The sequence below is a fragment of the Pieris rapae genome, chromosome 3 (assembly GCF_905147795.1).
Source record: "Pieris rapae chromosome 3, ilPieRapa1.1, whole genome shotgun sequence".
Classification (NCBI taxonomy): Eukaryota; Metazoa; Arthropoda; class Insecta; order Lepidoptera; family Pieridae; genus Pieris; species Pieris rapae.
The window spans coordinates 8,064,920-8,084,957 of NC_059511.1; the positions used below are offsets into that span (position 1 = coordinate 8,064,920).

Consider the following 20,038-nt stretch of genomic DNA (forward strand, 5'->3'; position numbering starts at 1 on the left):
CAGAATCTTTTGACCTACATATCTAAATTAGAGACTTCAGCAGCTACGATCGATTTTTTGTTATAAGTAATACCAAATTACGTACAAGTGTTTTAGAGAAATCTTATACTGCGATGGCATTACTCATTATAGTTATACAACCTACAAATTATACTAAATCTATGGTCGAAAAATAATAAAATTTCGTATGAGTCTTTTGTACACTTTAATTTTATATATATTATTAAGGAAATACATATACTACAACCAAATAATAATTTTAGAATTCTTGTCTTAGATACTTTCTTTTTTGATACTTAATTTTTATATGAAACACCGTAATTTCAAAGTTAAATGTTGAAATTACTCACAAACAAAGTTGCTGGTAAGTCTGTTTTTACTTTATGAATTTCATAAAATGTTCACAGAGCGTGATTATACTTCAAAACGACACAGGCAGCCATGTATGTGGTTATCGTGAATGATACAAAAAAAGCTAATTCTTTCATCATTGATGGTATCCTTGTCACATAGCCAATAGCAGCTATTATTCTGGCCACGACATACACTCTTAGGAGAGTAAGAGCGGTTACAGGGTCCGGTGATGTCGTCATATACAGACCGGCTACCAGCCAAAAAGGAGTCAGATTCTTGAGATCACTTATATTGGCACGCTGTACTTTCTCTGGATGACACACGATAGAGGCGAGGGGTTTTAATGCAAGCAATTTTAAGGCTAATATAGCTGAATATAGGTAATAACTTTGTATGAGATTACCACTATTAAAATTGGCTTTAGAACCCATGTTTACTGGAATTTTGTTACTTATATGAAGTTCTATGATGGTTATGTCAAGATGATTAATGACAAACTTGTTTAGTTTGACAATCTACCATAGTGCTAAAGTAACTTAATTTTTCCGATAGATTCTAGCTCATTACCAGTCTCTTTCATTATAATATTGTTAGAGGAGTTTTGCGTGCTAACTAAATCATCTTATTTTTGGTAATACAGGACAACGACGAGCAGAATACATTGCACGGTGACTCCTTCATCTGCTCCTTTTTCCACTCGGGTGCTTTGGCGGCAGATGTCTGGTATTATAGAAAGATCTTCTGTTGATTAGTTTTCTAAATTAAATACCTTTGAATGTCAACAATTATTAAATTATTTTTGGCGAATGGTGTAAGAAAACCTTTTTAACTGATTTGAATACTGACAAAGGCCCAATACGGGTACAATGGTTAAAGACTCTTAATTAATAATTCCTGTATAATAAGACGAAGGGTCTCAGAAAGGTTTTTTTGATGTATTAATATAATTATTTAATATAAGAAAATTTTCAAGTATAAACACACGAAGGTCGTTTCACACACAGCTAGCGAGGTGTGTGAGACACTAAAATTACTGCCTCTAGAATAAATAATTTACTTACACTTCTCTGATTATAGGCTAAGATAAAGGTTTTCAATGCATTCTAAAGTTGAAATAACAAAAAAAAAAAAATTTTTTAAACAGATCATACGATTTATCAGTGCTATGCAAGTAATTGCCTGACACTATCAAACCCTAAGTCCTGTGTTTGAACCCCGCACCAATAAATATTCATGTTCGCAATTAAACTTGGACAGTGAAGGAATCTGACACACATTTAAATCGATTTTTGTTTAGTTTCTTAAGTTTATTTTTTTTACTAGTGTTTTTTTTTTGTTTTTTCAAATAGTTGTTTTGTTTTGTTTAATATGAGATGTTTTCGTGTATGCGTATACACCTTGTCATATTTAAATTTTTTTCATAATTTATATATCTTGTCATATTTAAAATTGAAATTAGTGATTTTTTTTGCTATGTAACAGTGTGCCAAGCGTTGGCAAGCTTTTTTTCAATAATAAAAAAAAGGTTTTTAAAGTTTCCGTCATTGACATATTTATTTTTATACACACTTCGTTGCAAAGAAACGCAAATAACACAATACATAAAATTACAAGGGATGCAACGGGCGGCTTTATCGCTAACAAGCGATTTCTTTCAGACAACCCTATTTACAAAATTACAACCCATTACAGAAAATAAATTTTCAGTTTTTCAAAGGTTCATCAGCGTACAAAGTTCATGGAAAGTAAATTCCGATAACCTTTAATTTCGTAAAACTCGTTCCAGGGAAGCGGGCGAAGGAAATAGTTTTCTCTTATTACTTAATAATTAGAATTCAACTTTATACCGCTTAGATTATTCAATAATAACTAAACACGCGGTTTTTAATTTCATACAAAGCCAGAGTTGTTTTGCAAAATAATTATAGCGTAGAGGACTATATATACCGATATAATAAAGTTATCTGTAATAAGAAATTTCATCACATTTTACTAAAACGAGTTCTATTCCTAAAATCAAAAATTTGAATTTTATTTTAGCTTTAAGAATCAATAAACCAAAAAAAATTTTTGAAACTGACAAATCATAAGTTTGCTTTTGTTTAGTGTCATACTAAAAAAGTAAACGGTCATTTTCAAAGCAATTTTCTTTATAATGAAGATATTTTAGGAGCTCCACGAAAACAAGTTGCCCTCAGTTGTTTTGCAAGGCAAATCGTATTCCACGGCTGGGATACAAATGGAACTTTTAACAGAATCATAATTGAATTGGCTTTATAACGATATAAAAATAGCCTGTAGGTGGGAAATTTGGCCTTGGCAAATTTAGAATATTTTATTTAAACAATATGAAAAGTATAATAAAATATTTGTATATAGCCATTTTGGGCGTCAAGACGAACATTTAGCGTTTCTCTTAATAGCGGTAGATTTATATAATTTGCAAATATTTGTTTAGCATTCTGTGTCTGAAAAAATAAATAATCCACAACAGGAATCAAATACACAACCTCAACACGCACATCAAAATAATTTATAACTTCTATAATCTATACATTCAAATTAATATTCTATTTCACTTTCAAAATTAGAACAACATCAATACAAAAGTAGCTCGCATTAAATGCAAACAATAGTTGTGCATCGCAAAACGAAGAGCAATGACGTCTCACGACTCACCATAGTGACGTGAACGTAGATATATGGGGCATAATAGAAGTCACCCTGTCCATTCTCCAGTTATATTTCACAGAGAAAACCCTCCACGCTTCTCCTTGATTGCAACAAAACAAAATGGCCTGTGAAAATTTATGTGCAAAGCGTTTGGAATTTAATTTTAGTTTTAGTAACAGTATTCTCATAACACGATATAACCAGGAGTGTAGAAAGTTGTTACGTGAGGCCCACGTAATTAATGCTTTTGTCGTGCCTTTGTTTAATTTCATAGCTCAATAAACAGGAATTTAGCTTATATCTAGACAAAGAAGCTTAAATCAAGGACTACGTGCATATAAATCTCGTTTACTACAAATGATTCCTAACAGTGTTTGAGTTTATTTTAAAATATGTCCGATTTTAGAACGCTAGTAAGAATAATCAATGGAATGTAAAATGCAAATTTTTTATGCAAACAGAAAACAAAATCGTAGATAGCTTAGTAGTTAGATGAAATATAGTATTCATCTAAATATAAGATATTAGCGATATAAAACGATACGATATATAAACATAGACACAAAATTGTTATTGAAAACTTTCATAATGCGTTTTAATGGTCCAGTATAAAAAATGCATTAAGAAGTTTAAACAGATAAGTAGCAGAGCTGAGATGGAAAAGTTTCATTTCAAATAAAAAGCTCACGAATTGTGATTACTAGAATTATTTTAGTTGCTTATTGTAACTAACAAGAAAATAATAAAATTAATACAAATAGAACAAAATGGCTGTCAGCAGTTACTAATTCCAATTAATAAATAGGCATACGTATATATATTAATTAATCCACATTTTAATCAGCCATTCAGTCCTTGAGAATCTTGAACCTTAAAATCAAATCAATTAAAACTATATGGTAGTGGTTAGATTAAACTATAGTTCCGACGCAATTTCCAATCACTGAGCGGGATAATTCTGTTTCTGACGCCACATCTCAACCGCAACTTGTAATATGTGCCAAACCAACTACTGTGATGCAGTCATGTGGTCTAATATAACAATAATGATTGATAGAGGGTGTCAATGCCACTTTGTCTCTAAAACTAAGTAAATTAAATCTGTGGTTATTAGGAAAATGGCTCGAGCAGCCAAGAGGGTAATAAGATTTTTAAGTACGATAAAGGGATACGAGATGCAAAAAGAATTAATTAAATATTCAGTAAACTAAATTTAATTTTTAAATTAAGCATTACGCCAATCACAAATTGACTCTGAAACATCGGGACAATTTTTATGAAATTATAAGAAAATACACTGAGACATTTATGAGAAATTAAGTAGCTTGTAAATATATGTCACTAATTTTAATATATAAAACAAGTTCATATTTATGATATGATTAAAGAAGGGTTCTATAAGAATGTAATTACGTCGGCGTCGTGCTGGGTATGTGGATCGCCTCTGGAATTTATTGATTGATAGTTGAGAGAGAGAATATAAAGTAGAATTAAAGTGAATTGGCTAACGTCTGCATTTTTACCTTTATTTTAGGAGGAAAGTATCGTAAGTTTTTGTTTCCCATATTTTGGAATTCGTTAGAAGCAAACGCTAAGTTTTTAGTAACTTTTATTTTTTTTAACTAATTAATATCTGAATCTTAATATATATATTTCTTGTGTGCGTGTGTATGTGACTGACCTCCTCCTAAACGACTGGACTGATTTAGACGAAATTTTTTGTGTGTGTTCAAGGGGATCTGGGAATGGTTTAGATTCACAAGACGGCGCTACCATCGCAGTGTCAAATTTTAAATAATATTCGAATTTTAATTTTAGTCTGTCCCGAAATTTAAAAAAAGTTTTGTTATCATTGTGTTATATCGTGTGTGACCATGTGCTGGATCGTTAGATATTGTCATAACATTTGAATAATAATTTTCATCAAAATGGCTTATTAAAAATTGAAATTTTGAAATTAAAGACGTGTAGACAGGACAACGTCTGTCGGATCCGCTAGTAATTTATAATTATGTTGACATTATGTTACATAGTTCAACATATGTTGCCATGTGCCTTTCTAAGTTTTTCAATGACTGACACTTATGATCAAGATAACTTTATAACACATAATAAATGCGTAAAAAGTTTGTTCCTCAACTGCACGCTTTTGCCAGGCTTATACATAGTAGTAGTAGTAGACAGCTATCAAAGTAAAAACCCTTCTAAGATGAGCATTGATGGTATGCATGTCCATAGAGGTGGCATCATCTGGTAGGCCTGTTTGTGTTCTTTTATAAATTAATTTTTGCATCGATATCAGTGGGTGAAATTGGGCATTCAGAGTAAAATATTAGGCAATTAATATTGTTCGCTCGCCTGTCACCGACTTCGCTTGTATATCAAATAGGTCAATAGAATATTAGCTATAAATTTTTACACCTTCTGGCTTCACTGATTTTAAACGTTTAACTTCAACGGGGACGGGAAATCCTTATAAATCACACTCGTAATATTATGAATCGTTTCAAATTTCAACGCTCTCGATTGCCACCCCGTTGAGCTCTGATAATTTTTGTTATAAATCGTAGAGGACGACTTGCACCTGAAACAGAAAACTATTTTTTTGATAAATTATTATTGAAAAACTCTTTAATCAGGTTTCAAGTTTTTTAATATTTTACTTTAATGCTAACGCATGAATTCACTACAATCATTATAATAGTAAAAGGGGCCTTGGTAAATATGAAATCAAAAGTATACTAACATTTAAACCAACTCCAAAATTCAGACATTACATTTATATACTAAATGAAGTGTTATTATGTTTATATCCGTTTTTTACAGCACCAAACTAAAGTATTACCGTACCAATTCAACTTAGAGTCTTTCTAGAAGAGAGCGTAAAAATTCTTAAAAGGCTGACAAGCCTTCCGGTGAGCCTTAACATCAGATTAACCTGTTTCATGTCTGTCCTTCAATAAAAAAACATTGATTGTAAATAATACGCATAAATCAATAAAGCACCCACACTTTCAAAATTCTATTAGAAATGTTTTCAGTTCACTACTTTAGTATGACGTGGCGGAATGCAGGGCAACCTCAGGTTTACGGTCAAAGCTAAAATAAAGGAAAACAACTCATTCCACGCTTCAGATAACGTTATATCAAGAAAGTCAACGTAGAAAATAACAAATGGCCCAGTTCGGTAATGAAAAGTAGCCACGACAAGACTCCGCACTTTAGGCAAATTGCGCGATGCTCTAAGGTAATTTACACCTATATATTTAGTTAATGGACTGAAACCTGACTAAAGTACTATTATTCTTATAATATATGGGAATTCTACGCTGAACATGCATTCTTGGTGGAATGGAACGTTTTGGGTGTATTCCTTTGCTGTAATTAGAATGTTAAATGTACCAACAATACAAGAAATCATAGGTTATATAACAACAAACGTATGAACGTTAAACAAAATATCCGTCTTAAATTACATCTGCCAGTTAAATCTAACTCAAATCCAAGATGTAGAAAGGTCGATATAAATTCTCTATCGCTCTCAGAAAATCGACAAGAATTTTTACCTGCAAACATTATATCATGCTCCTCATCACATGTTAAAACAGTAAAAAATTGTTATTAAATAAAAAGTGTAGTTGTTCAGAAAACACAAAGCGTTCTTTTAAAGTGGACAGGCTGTAAATAGAAAAAATTGTTGATTCACAATTATTGTAAATGCTCGCACATCTATTTATTTATTTATCCTTTATTGCCTTATACAAAAACACACATAAATAACAATCTGTGTAAATCCTTGAACTTATTCTTAATTTCTGCTCTTATAAATTCTTAATCTAGAGTTACAACATTACATTATATAACGCAACACGCACAGTGATCGCAAAGTATGTGCTCGATCGATGACAATTCACCAATCACTTTATTTATCCGTCCTACAATGACACGCCGATAGGCTTACAAAATGGAACGTATCATTCTAAACACATCTCTGCCTTCTACGACTTTTATTTATATGTGGAAGAAATTGCCTGGTTTGGCGGTGAGGCTAAATATTATGTTACCAGAACATGTTTAGTAAATTCTCCAGCTTTAATACTTCACTATCTTGTGTGTACCTTACTTACATAATATTATAGATAGGATGATAATGTAGATAGAGGATAATGAAAGCTATAGTATTTATCTATCTAAGAAACATTTTATAGATGTGTGTCTACAACATTGTTGTCTTAATTCCGTATTATTATGTAGACAAATTATTGCTTCATATTCCTGGTTGTACCCGACGCAAAGACAGAAGGGTTACAAGGGCGTGTCTATATATCGGTCTGTGATCTCATAGGTCTTAAGTAAATGACCCATAATATGCATTACCCTCTGTTAGTTATTTTTACAAGATTTCTATAGAACTTCGACCTTAAAACCGGTCGAATGTCCCAAAGTAGAAGCAGTGAAGAAGGGATTAACCCTCATAAGCCGACTTGGGTTCTTCCTAACCTTATTGTATTTACTGAAATACGAAATTGTCAGGCCAAAGCCCATCGTAAACCATCGCTAGGCAATATAAGCTTCTATGGATTTTTCTAATTAGTGATTATCCAAGTTATATTACACTAATGTGGAGGCTTCAGATTCAGTATGTACAAAATAACATTACATACTTCACTATCACAAAACCATTTTCCACAGAGCGATTAAAAAAAATCACTGCTTTCAGGACTTGATAATGCGTATGGCTTAAACGTGGAAGTCCTGGAGTCGATTCCCGGGTAAAACAACATAACCAATTATATATTTTATTTATGCACTCAACTTCACACAAATAAATGTAGACTATCAAATTCCTATGAAAATATGTAAGTAATTATAGCATATGGTTAGTCAAATCCATGCAACTTCCTCACAATCGAGTAGTCCGCAATACCGCGAGTAGAATACAACTCCTAAGGGACTCTGTGTCGAAAGAGTTGAATGTGTTAATAGTACAGTCAAAAACAATCATAATGCCATCGACGGGACTACTCAAATTTGGTCGTAGAAACCGATAGTCGTAATAGCCGATGACATTGTTATTAAGTAAACTTTCTTCTAAACGATTTCGCCGTCAACGGTTTTTACTGTAATTGTTTATTGTTTCCTTATTAAAATAATCATTTTACGCTAGTCTTGTCGATAAAACATCGCAACAAAAATGTTTTATTCCCTTCAAACTTTCAAAAACTATCAGAGTTAAAATAAAAAATTGTTAAGAGAACATAGTTCCGAGATAGGTGCTGTTATTAAATTTAATTTTCTCTTAACTGGTAAACATTATTAATCGATTCTATATTATAGATATTTCTAGTAGGTATAACACGAGGGATGCCTATCGAAAATGTCAGTTTCTGAACAGAATATTAAATGACTAAAGAGTTTTGTTTTAAGACCTTCGATCCTTCTTAAAACATAAAAGGATAAAGTTTCCTCAAAGCAAAGTTGGATTAGAACTAATTAATTCTTATTTAAAATCTTATAAAGTTTGAAACTCCTATTGAATTCAAAACCTAAGAATAGCATAAGGCTTATAGTTATTTTATATAGAGTTATGCGATGTTAGATATAGTATACATTGTGATAATCTTAATATATGTATATAAATCTCCTGTCACGATGTTTGTGCTCGATGGACTCCTAAACTACTTAACCGATTTTAAATTAAATTGACAAACCATGAGCAGTCAAGTCCAACATAAGAGATAGGATAGCTTAGATCTTTAATTGTAGTCGCAATTTTAGTTTATAGCAAATTATTTGTTTATAAGTTGACATAACTCCAACAGATGGCGCTGTGTTAAAAGTACCATCGTTTCACATAAGCTATCTAACTTCCACATAAGTTCTCCTACCGTTTCCCTTGAATAGGTTACTACTATGTAATAAGTATAACAAAAACCTTAGCCACAGCAACGCTTGGCCGAGTCTGCTAGTATATTATAAAAATCGACTTGATTTACGCACGCTAAAATAACTACTTTGAATTAACCTGTAACTAAAGGAAATGTAAATTATAAAATTAGTAGGTAATTGGAGCAAGAAATATACGATTTTTTATTCGCGTGACAATTGCAGTTGCTTTTTCATTTTGCTTAACTAATTTGAATGTGGATTTACACAAAGCCAGTTATAGATAAACTACCATAAGCTAATTTTAAGTTAATTACATTTCGCTCAGAATATCTTTTTCAGTCTTCTGTGGAGCATTTTCAATTTTTGCCACTCCTATGCGATTTACAAGATACTTTACAAGTGTTTTGTGTCGATTTAAATCTGCTACAAAGCTGATAAAGGGTACTCGGCGTAAGAACGGTCGGTAATATAAGACGTATTTTGTTACAAGTAGTCCAATAAAAGAAGATTGCGAGATTTTCCTAAAGGGAAAGAGACCGTATAGCGTAGTATTTGATGTAATCAAGAAAACCAAAGTAATCTTAATTCTGATAGGTAAAAGTAATTTACGCCACAAATATGCAACATTTAAACTGATCACACCAAAGTTAAGTCAGCCAGCGTTCGATGTCAAAGTCAAAATATTTATTCAAATATACTTATTGTACTGATGAAGTCAAACAAAATATAATAAATTAAATTACTCTAAATCTTGATTTACTGTTAATTCTCAAGTTTGAAGACCTTTTTTTTATAGTCTAAATGATCTCTGAATCAATCATATTATGTATAACATAATATGGTGCAGTGAACTAGACCATTTATTTTCATCATATTATATGGTTTTATATTAAAAATATATATCTGTTACTTTTATATTATATCCCGTGGCAAATGTTTTGTTTTTACTTGTTGAAGTATCCATTTCCACGCAGTATTTTACTTCAGCTAGCTAACCTGTGTTATTTGTGCACAAAATACGGTAAATCCATCAGTGCCAACTAGGGTGCCGATTCTGGTATTTTCTATTGTGTTAAGACTTATCCTTCATGTTCGCAAAAATCTGTGGATTGCTAAATTCAAAATGAAACGAACATTGTATGACTTTAAAATTATATACATGACACTATTATTATCTAACATATGACATGTCATATGTTAATACTTGTGAAAGTACGCAGTTTGACATAACAAAACGTTTATTTACGGGGAAAGGATACTAATATTCATAACATTTTATATACATTCTCAGATATCTATTAGCAATATTCAGTGCACGAAAATCAAAATTATTCAAACCATTATTTACATTTGGCATTAACAATTTATATAAAAAATCAGTGGCGCTACAACCTTTTTACGTCCGGGCCTCAGGTTTTTGTATCTGTTTCATGATCGTTTGTCTAATCAAAAAGGCAAGTAGGTCATTAACCTCCTCTGCCTGACACACGACTTTTTGGGTGTAAGTCAAGCCGGTTATCTTACAATGTTTTCTTTCACCGTTTCAGAGAATGTTAAATGCACATATAGAAAGTCAATTGGTACACAGCTGGGGATCGAACTTACGACTTCAGGGACGAGAGTCGAACGTTAAAGCCACTAGGCCAACACTGCTCAAGCTAACTCTAATTATGTCATACTTTTAAATATTTTTTAAAAACCTTGGATGATGGAGTTTCTTTTTCGAATTCGTTAGTAGTCAAACAGCATCAGTACTCGTAGCCTTGCCGGGAACATTTTCTTTAAAAAACACATTTGAGTAGCAAATTTATGTCAGAATTAGACAGACCACGAATCTCTCATGCTATCAAACATCATTCGTATATTAAGAGATTACCAAAATTGTATAAAAGGTTAGTGTATTTTTTTTACCATTATGGTGACATTTAGATTTTTAACACCAGTTTAAAGCAACTGCATTAGTAGACTTGGTCCCTTGGTATAGAGACTTTTACTTAACTTGTGGCTTACACGAAGAACAAGAAATAAAACCAATATACCTGTAAATATTCAAATCATTTTCGAATTAAGAATGACTGAGTCAACGAACCTGATTAACAGTGATATAAAGCATCCCCCTAATTCCCGATTCATATGATACTCCAGACAGATACCATATATATTTTAATCTACAAAAAATTCAATAGAGTGCATTGTAGGACGGTGAATAAGATCAGTTATTCATGTCACCCAGCGCCGCCGACTTAATCTTATTTCCAATTCACAATACTTTGAAAATTTAACATCTTCGTGTTCAAAATAACTTTATTTAATCAGCACATGTAGCAAACTGCATGAAAACATGATATCGTGAAATTTTAAAACTTTACTGAGATTTTACTAACATTAAACCCAAGAAGAAAAATTTTACATTTGAACTTTTATGAGCGAAAATTTGTTTTAAATCAACAACATTACTAATTTTTATTTTATATATAATATTTGAAATATTTCATACAGGCTTTATATAAGGATTCTAAGTATTTTTAGTTCTTTATTAGGTTTGTACTTACAAAAGTGCATGATCATGCAGTAACCGGTAACACTGCCGACCTATCTACAAAACGTACATTACGTGTTAACACATTTTCTTGATATCAAAGATTGTATAGACTTTTAAAATAAGCATTCAATATTAAATTAATTCGTTCTTGTTACACTTCGGAAAATAGACTTTCGGTGTCGGTCTATATTTATTACGTGATCAATAGGATAACAACGAAGTATGTGGTCTTTGTTCTCAATGTCTCGTTAGCAGCCATAACTACGAGTTGACTACTATCCCAGGAACCGCATAATTGTATTGTTTTACATACAATTTCACGGTTTCTATTCACCACTGAAACCTTTTGACTTATGTAATATACGAAATCAAAGCAATTAAACATTATGGACAAAAGACTGATATACTCGTAATATGAAATATGTTAAGCAATTTTATTCAAACTAAATAATGCATAGTCCTAAAACCAATCAAAATAACTGCACTGTTTTAAAAATTCAGCGGCTCCAGTAATAATATGTTTATTGAAATAACGATTTTTTTAATCAAAAGTGAGTTTTTTGTACTGTTGCTTAGCCATCAATTCCTTTATTATCTTAAAATAACCCATGGGTTAGTTAGTACACGATGGATTAATATGCTCTATCTATTGTACAACTTATATTTTTATAAGTATTTAGTAACTATTTGTATGGTAAAGTTAAACTCTTCGAGGTCATTTACACCTTTCGCCGAAACAGCATTGCTAACAGACAAGCTAACCCGAGAAATTAAAAACTTATAACATATTATTACTGAAATTCATATTTATATAGTAAGTTTAAGTAGTATTTATATATAATTCATATTTATATACTTTCTACCGTTATTTCTAGATCCTAAAAAATAGCATAAAAAATACTTTTTAAGAGTGTAACGTGTTTGTAAGTCCTTACAAACATTTTGTAAAAAACCTTGGCGATTTAGGAGAGTCAAGGAGAGTTTCGCTTGTCCTTCTCGTCCGTTTTAAACCTTTGTGAACTGGCAGTATATTTAGAATGTACCCAGAACATGCCACAGATCGGACTGACTGAAAAAGGACTGGCAAAGGACGTCAGTTTGCAGCTCACCGGAGTATGACAAAATTCTAATATCGTTTGTAAAAACACAACTTCGTGAGCGTACTTTTCTTGTTTGCGGAACTATGTACACGGAACAAACAACTTCCATGACCAAGGTGAACTTTTCTAACGCAACTTTTAACAGGGCATGAATAATTTCTTAAATATTTAAATATGGTTGAATGAGGGAAACGCTTTTTTCGAGAAACGCGATCAGTAGATATTATTGGGAACGGAAACAGGAGTTTAACTAAAAAACCTTAGCTTACTCTAAGCAGATAAGGAGGCCTAATCGTATATGCTAGAGTTCCTAGATGTCATAGGATGTTGCTAGCCGAAATGAAATCACTGGACACCAATCCTTTCGCAAAATAACGTATGTCTGAATTCACACTAGAAAAAAAATTGGTTTCAAGATAATGAGACGAATGAAATTTTAATTTTTAAGTTTTGAATTAGTATAGTATGAAGTTTTAGAAAAAAATATCCTATCTCATTTTCTCCAACGTTAAATCTTATGAATTTGTGCCTGTCTCTTTTTCGTTTCAGTGACTTTCAAATCACAACGTCAATTGAACTCATCATTCATTGTAAAACGTTGCATCCAACGCAAACTGAATATGGGAGCTAATGAATGAAACTGACAATCTTATATACACGAAGAATTTTGTGCAATGAATCTTTGTCTTTTCCATATTATATGTTGGTATTTTGCCAGTTTAACATATGAATTTACGACCAACTTGATTATGTGTCTGGTCTGAATTATTTCATACAATAACGACGTTAGCCGCCCATTACTGCGAAATAGATCTTTTATCTTTTTTGGCTGACATACGCAACTTAGTTAAATCGAAAATCCTTTCATATATCATTCAAAGACATTTTTTTAATGAAAAAGGAGGCAAACGGTCAGGATGCTCATCTGATGTTAAGTAATACGGCGGTATTCATGTCCTCATGCCAGAAGGTTCGCAAGTGCGTTGCCGGCCTTTCAACAATTCATACGCTTTTTTTTGAAGGACCCGAAGTCAAATTGGTTCGCAATTTGCCTGGCAATAACTTCAGAAATCGCTCAGTTGTGTTACGATATACAAAAATTGTCCTGCCTATATACCTACTCTTATTGTTTAATTGAGTAATAATGGAACTACTCCACTTACATATTCCCAAACTTCTGTCAATATAAAATATTAAAAATCAGCGGCACGGTAGGTTAGGTCAATCAGTTAGTTTGTGAATTTATAAAAAATCTATGAAAAAGAATGAAATAGATTAATATTATATTTATTAGTATTTTTAATACCTAATAAACAATGGCGTAATATAAAATGCAATACAAAAAAACCCCTTTTAATATTTTATGACACCGTTTCATCATTAGGGAGCCATTCATGCGAGCTCGTCTGTTCTCTCTTTCCTTATAACTTTTTATTGTCTTTTATATAGTCAATAAAAGTGTTGTTAGTATTTTGAAAGTTATTGTGTAAAACTACTGATTGAAATTTTGTCTTAAGACAACACCGCTTATTGCGTTGCTGGGTTATGTACCCACAGTACTGGTATCCAGAAGTGTTTTTCAAAGATTGATCTCAAATATAGTAGTATATTTATTGAGAAAAGTTTAACAATTTGTTCCAACCTAACATCTAACACTAAAATATAATGTTATTAATAACAACGATTCCTCGTATGCCGTATTACAAGAAGTTTGAGTCTCATACTTTGAATACATATCAAGTGAAATAAGTTGTTCATTAATAACAAGTATTAAATATACGAGGATGGCTTCACGTATTACTGAAATTTAAGAAAAGATAGCTTAAGTTCTACTTCGCTCGCTCGCTCGTTCGCTCATTGGAGCTAACGACAGTCCTGAGGAATAGAAATGAATAGATCCCAATTCGTTAAGAAATAGGTTTAATTATTCCACCCCTGTTTATCACGCGAACCTGATACTGGGCTTTGTTTTATCTCAAATTCTTTAATTGTATTCCACTCGCGCCTGTGAACCGTTAAATTTGTTACAATTGCGAACTTGAGACGACTCCGCCGATTTCTTTTTTACAAGCCTCTTATTTAGATAATAATGAAATTAAACAAGAGATTTTAACTGTAGTAGGCGAAGTCATTACGTAAAGACTTGTAAATTTTGATTCAATTGTTTTTCAATAATGTTTTATTTAAAATGACACAAACGAACAGGGTCCCAGATTTCTGTATCAGTTTCCTGATCATTTTTTTTTCTGCTAGGAAAGTAGGTGACTATTGTTTCAAACGCTGTCGATTTTGAATTTCAGGTTCAGGAATATGCCGGTTTTCTCACAATTCTCCTTCATCGTACGAGTAAGTGTTAAATACTCAAAAGACAAAATTCATTGATTCACACCTCTTATGTTGAAGAATAACGTTTTTATGTTAGGTAAACAGGCAGAATTGTAATTGTCACATATAGATGATACTAGTTAAACTTCTAGATGATCTGTTGAACTTCGCATTAATCGTCAAGTATTTTTTTTTTATTTCTAAAAAGTCAAAAGACATCTAATAGCTATGAACAGTTTTTATTGGAAAATTTATTTGTAGTTTTTAGTATTTTTCTTTACTATGTTTTATTGATAAAGACAACCATACCCAATGAGGCTTAAACTATATTTTATGAAAAGGAAAGTTGTTCTTTTGAAATTCTTAAAAGAAATCTGTGATGTAACGTGACCTGTCATTGTAATGTTTAAGGCTTGAACAGTGCTCAAATCGGTCAACTAGCCCTAGTTTAAATTAAATTGTTGGAAGAACTGTAGCTCATATGCATTTGAAAAAAATATATATTGTGGGTTGAAGCCTACTGTATCGATTGATAAAATCAAAAAAGATAAAAGCAATACCAATTTCCCAAAAAAAAATTTACCATCGAACCGTAGATTAGACATAAATTACAAATTCGCTCCAAAACGGTTTATGCGATTTATTTTAATCTTACACGTATTATTAGATATAGCATATATTATTATTTTGATAAAAAAAATTTTGTATTAATTCGTTTCCTGGGCATGGAAAGTAATAAAAGGTAAATAAACTCAAGCGCAATGGGCTTCCCTCCGCAATTTCACACCCGCGAGCCCTGCATGCGGCTTGTCTTCAGTCCACCTCAACGCTTTGCGACGGGAGGACTACGCTTGTGTGTCGAAGCCAATAATAATTAAATATTTGCGTATTTTAGTTTTTACCCGCGGATTTTTTTAGAAATGCCAAAATATAAAAAGAAATATCAAGTGAGGCGAGGACATGAACTTCGAAAATTATTGTATGTTATAAGTATATGTATATAAGTACCTACCCAAACAAAACTCAAATTTAGAGTTGTCAAGTTTCAAGTGCAACTTGTACAACCAAGTAAAATAAGTTGCTGAACCTGATACCTGATGGAATCTGAAAGTGGGTACTGGATCTCGAGGATGGTAAGCAGTAGACATACCGTCATTGAGCTCGTTGTAATCAGCTCAGCGAGACGATACTAGAAATGTGACTAAATGAACCTGATGATGGACTCCGAAGGTGGGTACTGGGTCTCGAGGATGGCAAGCAGTAAATATACCGTCATTGAGCTCGTTGTAATCAGCTCAGCGAGACGATACTAGAAATGTGACTATATGAACCTGATGATGGACTCCGAAGGTGGGTACAGAGTCTCGAGGATGATAAGCATTAGACATACCATCATTGAGCTCGTTGTAATCAGCTTAGCGAAACGATACTAGAAATGTGACTATATGAACCTGATGATGGACTCCGAAGGTGAGTAGTGGATCTCGAGGATGGTAAGCAGCAGACATACCGTCATTGAGCTCGTTGTAATCAGCTCAGCGAGACGATACAAGAAATTTGACTATATGAACCTGATAATGGTCTCCGAAGGTGGGGACCGGATCTCGAGGATGGTAAGCAGTAGACATGCCGTCATTGAGCTCGTTGTAATCAGCTCAGCAAGACGATACTAGAAATGTGACTATATGAACCTGATGATGAACTCCGAAGGTGGGTACTGGATCTCGAGGATGGTAAGCAGTAGACATACCGTCATTGAGCTCGTTGTAATCAGCTTAGCGAAACGATACTAGAAATGTGACTATATGAACCTGATGATGGACTCCGAAGGTGGATACTGAGTCTCGAGGATGGTAAACAGTAGACATACCGTCATTGAGCTGGTTGTAATCAGCTCAGCGAGACGATACAAGAAATTTGACTATATGAACCTGATAATGGTCTCCGAAGGTGGGGACCGGATCTCGAGGATGGTAATCAGTAGACATACCGTCATTGAGCTCGTTGTAATCAGCTCAGCGAGACGATACTAGAAATGTGACTAAATGAACCTGATGATGGACTCCGAAGGTGGGTACTGGGTCTTGAGGATGGCAAGCAGTAAACATACCGTCATTGAGCTCGTTGTAATCAGCTCAGCGAGACGATACTAGAAATGTGACTATATGAACCTGATGATGGACTCCGAAGGTGGGTACAGAGTCTCGAGGATGATAAGCATTAGACATACCATCATTGAGCTCGTTATAATCAGCTTAGCGAAACGATACTAGAAATGTGACTATATGAACCTGATGATGGACTCCGAAGGTGGATACTGAGTCTCGAGGATGGTAAACAGTAGACATACCGTCATTGAGCTCGTTGTAATCAGCTCAGCGAGACGATACAAGAAATTTGACTATATGAACCTGATAATGGTCTCCGAAGGCGGGGACCGGATCTCGAGGATGGTAAGCAGTAGACATGCCGTCATTGAGCTCGTTGTAATCAGCTCAGCGAGACGATACTAGAAATGTGTTATATGAACCTGATAGTGGACTCCGAAGGTGGGTACTGGGTCTGATTGACTTTGATTTCATTTTCGGGCTTAGATATAACATGCTGCACTCGTAGGTTTCAGAACCAAGAAATATATTTAAAATTTCAACTGGAAGACGAATCGTTGAATTTGATTATTTTTTCAATAAACTCAAAGAAATATAGTGGTATTATAGTAAATATTACCTAATATTTATTTAATATTAAATATTAATAAGTTCATATAGGCACATTTCTAGTATCGTCTCGCTGAGCTGATTACAACGAGCTCAATGATGGTATGTCTACTGCTTACCATCCTCGAGATCCAGTACCCACCTTCGGAGTCCATTATCAGGTTCATATAACACATTTCTAGTATCGTCTCGCTAAGCTGATTACAACGAGCTCAATGACGGTATGTCTGCTGCTTACCATCCTCGAGACCCAGTACCCACCTTCGGAGTCTATCATCAGCTTCATATAGTCACATTTCTAGTATCGTCTCGCTAAGCTGATTACAACGAGCTCAATGACGGTATGTCTGCTGCTTACCATCCTCGAGACCCAGTACCCACCTTCGGAGTCTATCATCAGCTTCATATAGTCACATTTCTAGTATCGTCTCGCTAAGCTGATTACAACGAGCTCAATGACGGTATGTCTGCTGCTTACCATCCTCGAGATCCACTACTCACCTTCGGAGTCCATCATCAGGTTCATATAGTCACATTTCTAGTATCGTTTCGCTGAGCTGATTACAACGAGCTCAATGACGGTATGTCTGCTGCTTACCATCCTCGAGATCCACTACTCACCTTCGGAGTCCATCATCAGGTTCATATAGTCACATTTCTAGTATCGTTTCGCTGAGCTGATTACAAGGAGCTCAATGACGGTATGTCTACTGCTTACCATCCTCGAGATCCAGTACCCACCTTCGGAGTCCATTATCAGGTTCATATAGTCACATTTCTTGTATCGTCTCGCTGAGCTGATTACAAGGAGCTCAATGACGGTATGTCTACTGCTTACCATCCTCGAGATCCAGTACCCACCTTCGGAGTCCATTATCAGGTTCATAAAGTCACATTTCTAGTATCGTCTCGCTGAGCTGATTACAAGGAGCTCAATGACGGTATGTCTACTGCTTACCATCCTCGATACCCAGTACCCACCTTCGGAGTCCATCATCAGGTTCATATAGTCACATTTCTTGTATCGTCTCGCTAAGCTGATTACAACGAGCTCAATGACGGTATGTCTGCTGCTTACCATCCTCGAGATCCACTACTCACCTTCGGAGTCCATCATCAGGTTCATATACTCACATTTCTAGTATCGTTTCGCTGAGCTGATTACAACGAGCTCAATGACGGTATGTCTACTGCTTACCATCCTCGAGACCTAGTACCCACCTTCGGAGTCCATCATCAGGTTCATATAGTCACATTTCTTGTATCGTCTCGCTGAGCTGATTACAACGAGCTCAATGACGGTATGTCTGCTACTTACCATCCTCGAGATCCACTACTCACCTTCGGAGTCCATCATCAGGTTCATATAGTCACATTTCTTGTATCGTCTCGCTGAGCTGATTACAACGAGCTCAATGACGGTATGTCTACTGCTTACCATCCTCGAGATCCAGTACCAACCATCAGAGTCCATCGTCAGCTGATGATGATGACTCGGTTTCGGTATTTTAGCAATACTGACATTAAAAAGTTTTAACTTCAGAACGAATTAAACATGTAAAAAAATCATGTATGTACTAGTTAAATAATTGGCAGCCACCATTTTTTCTAGACCAATATTTATTTATAAATTTTTATATTTAGCTAATAATTGGTTTCGTATTCACGTAGTTTTGTTAGACTATTCACTATTTTGTTAGACTAGATGGCGTTAGTAAATTATTGTTTGTAGTAGAGGTCAAATCCTCAAAGTCATCGGCGTATGTTAGAGTCTTAAGAATGGATCACGAGAAATCAGCTTATTATAATTAAATTTATTGCCTTGACTATATTGCTAATATAATTATTAACTACTACCAGCTTTTTAGTAAGTTAACAGTATAGACAATGCGATATATATCTTAACAGACTTAAAACTTTCAGGTTTAATAGTATATTTCTTAGATACGTAAACGTTTTATAAATGTAAAATAGCCGCTTTCATTAAATAACATGCGTATTATACAAATACATCTTCGTTTTATTCGTTTACAATTGTACGAACAATGCGTTATTGTGACTTGTAATGTAGGCAAGTACAATTCAGTACAATGAAATGTATTCTGCACCATTCGTTATGAGAGGAAATAAGGTTTCCGTTCCATTATCCACTATGTCTTGAGTGGTACAGGGTAAAAACGAACCGATATGTGTGTTCCTGCAAATTTATTGTAGGGGAAGATAACTCCTTGTCTTAACATAAAAAGTGGTAACAAAGAATGTGCTCATAAATTCTTTTATAAATACGAGTATTTAAAGTAGTAAATATAGTGTATACCTGCAGGATTAGGTACCACTTGTTTACAATGTATAAGCAGCTGTATTCTCTTTATTTTATTTATTTGTCTTAATCATAGGTAGTGTGTCGAAAAATAAAAAATTTTTTAAAGAAAAATCAT

At 33.7% G+C, this 20,038-nt stretch overlaps 1 protein-coding gene across 1 annotated transcript; it reads right to left on the reverse strand.

The window, feature by feature from the left end:
* Window positions 1–310: 310 nt before the first annotated feature.
* On the reverse strand, window positions 311–816 carry LOC110993324 (microsomal glutathione S-transferase 1-like). Its single transcript, XM_022259535.2, has one exon. The coding sequence runs from the start codon at window positions 783–785 to the stop codon at window positions 402–404; it is 384 nt and encodes a 127-aa protein (XP_022115227.2). The 5' UTR covers window positions 786–816; the 3' UTR covers window positions 311–401.
* Window positions 817–20,038: the final 19,222 nt, after the last annotated feature.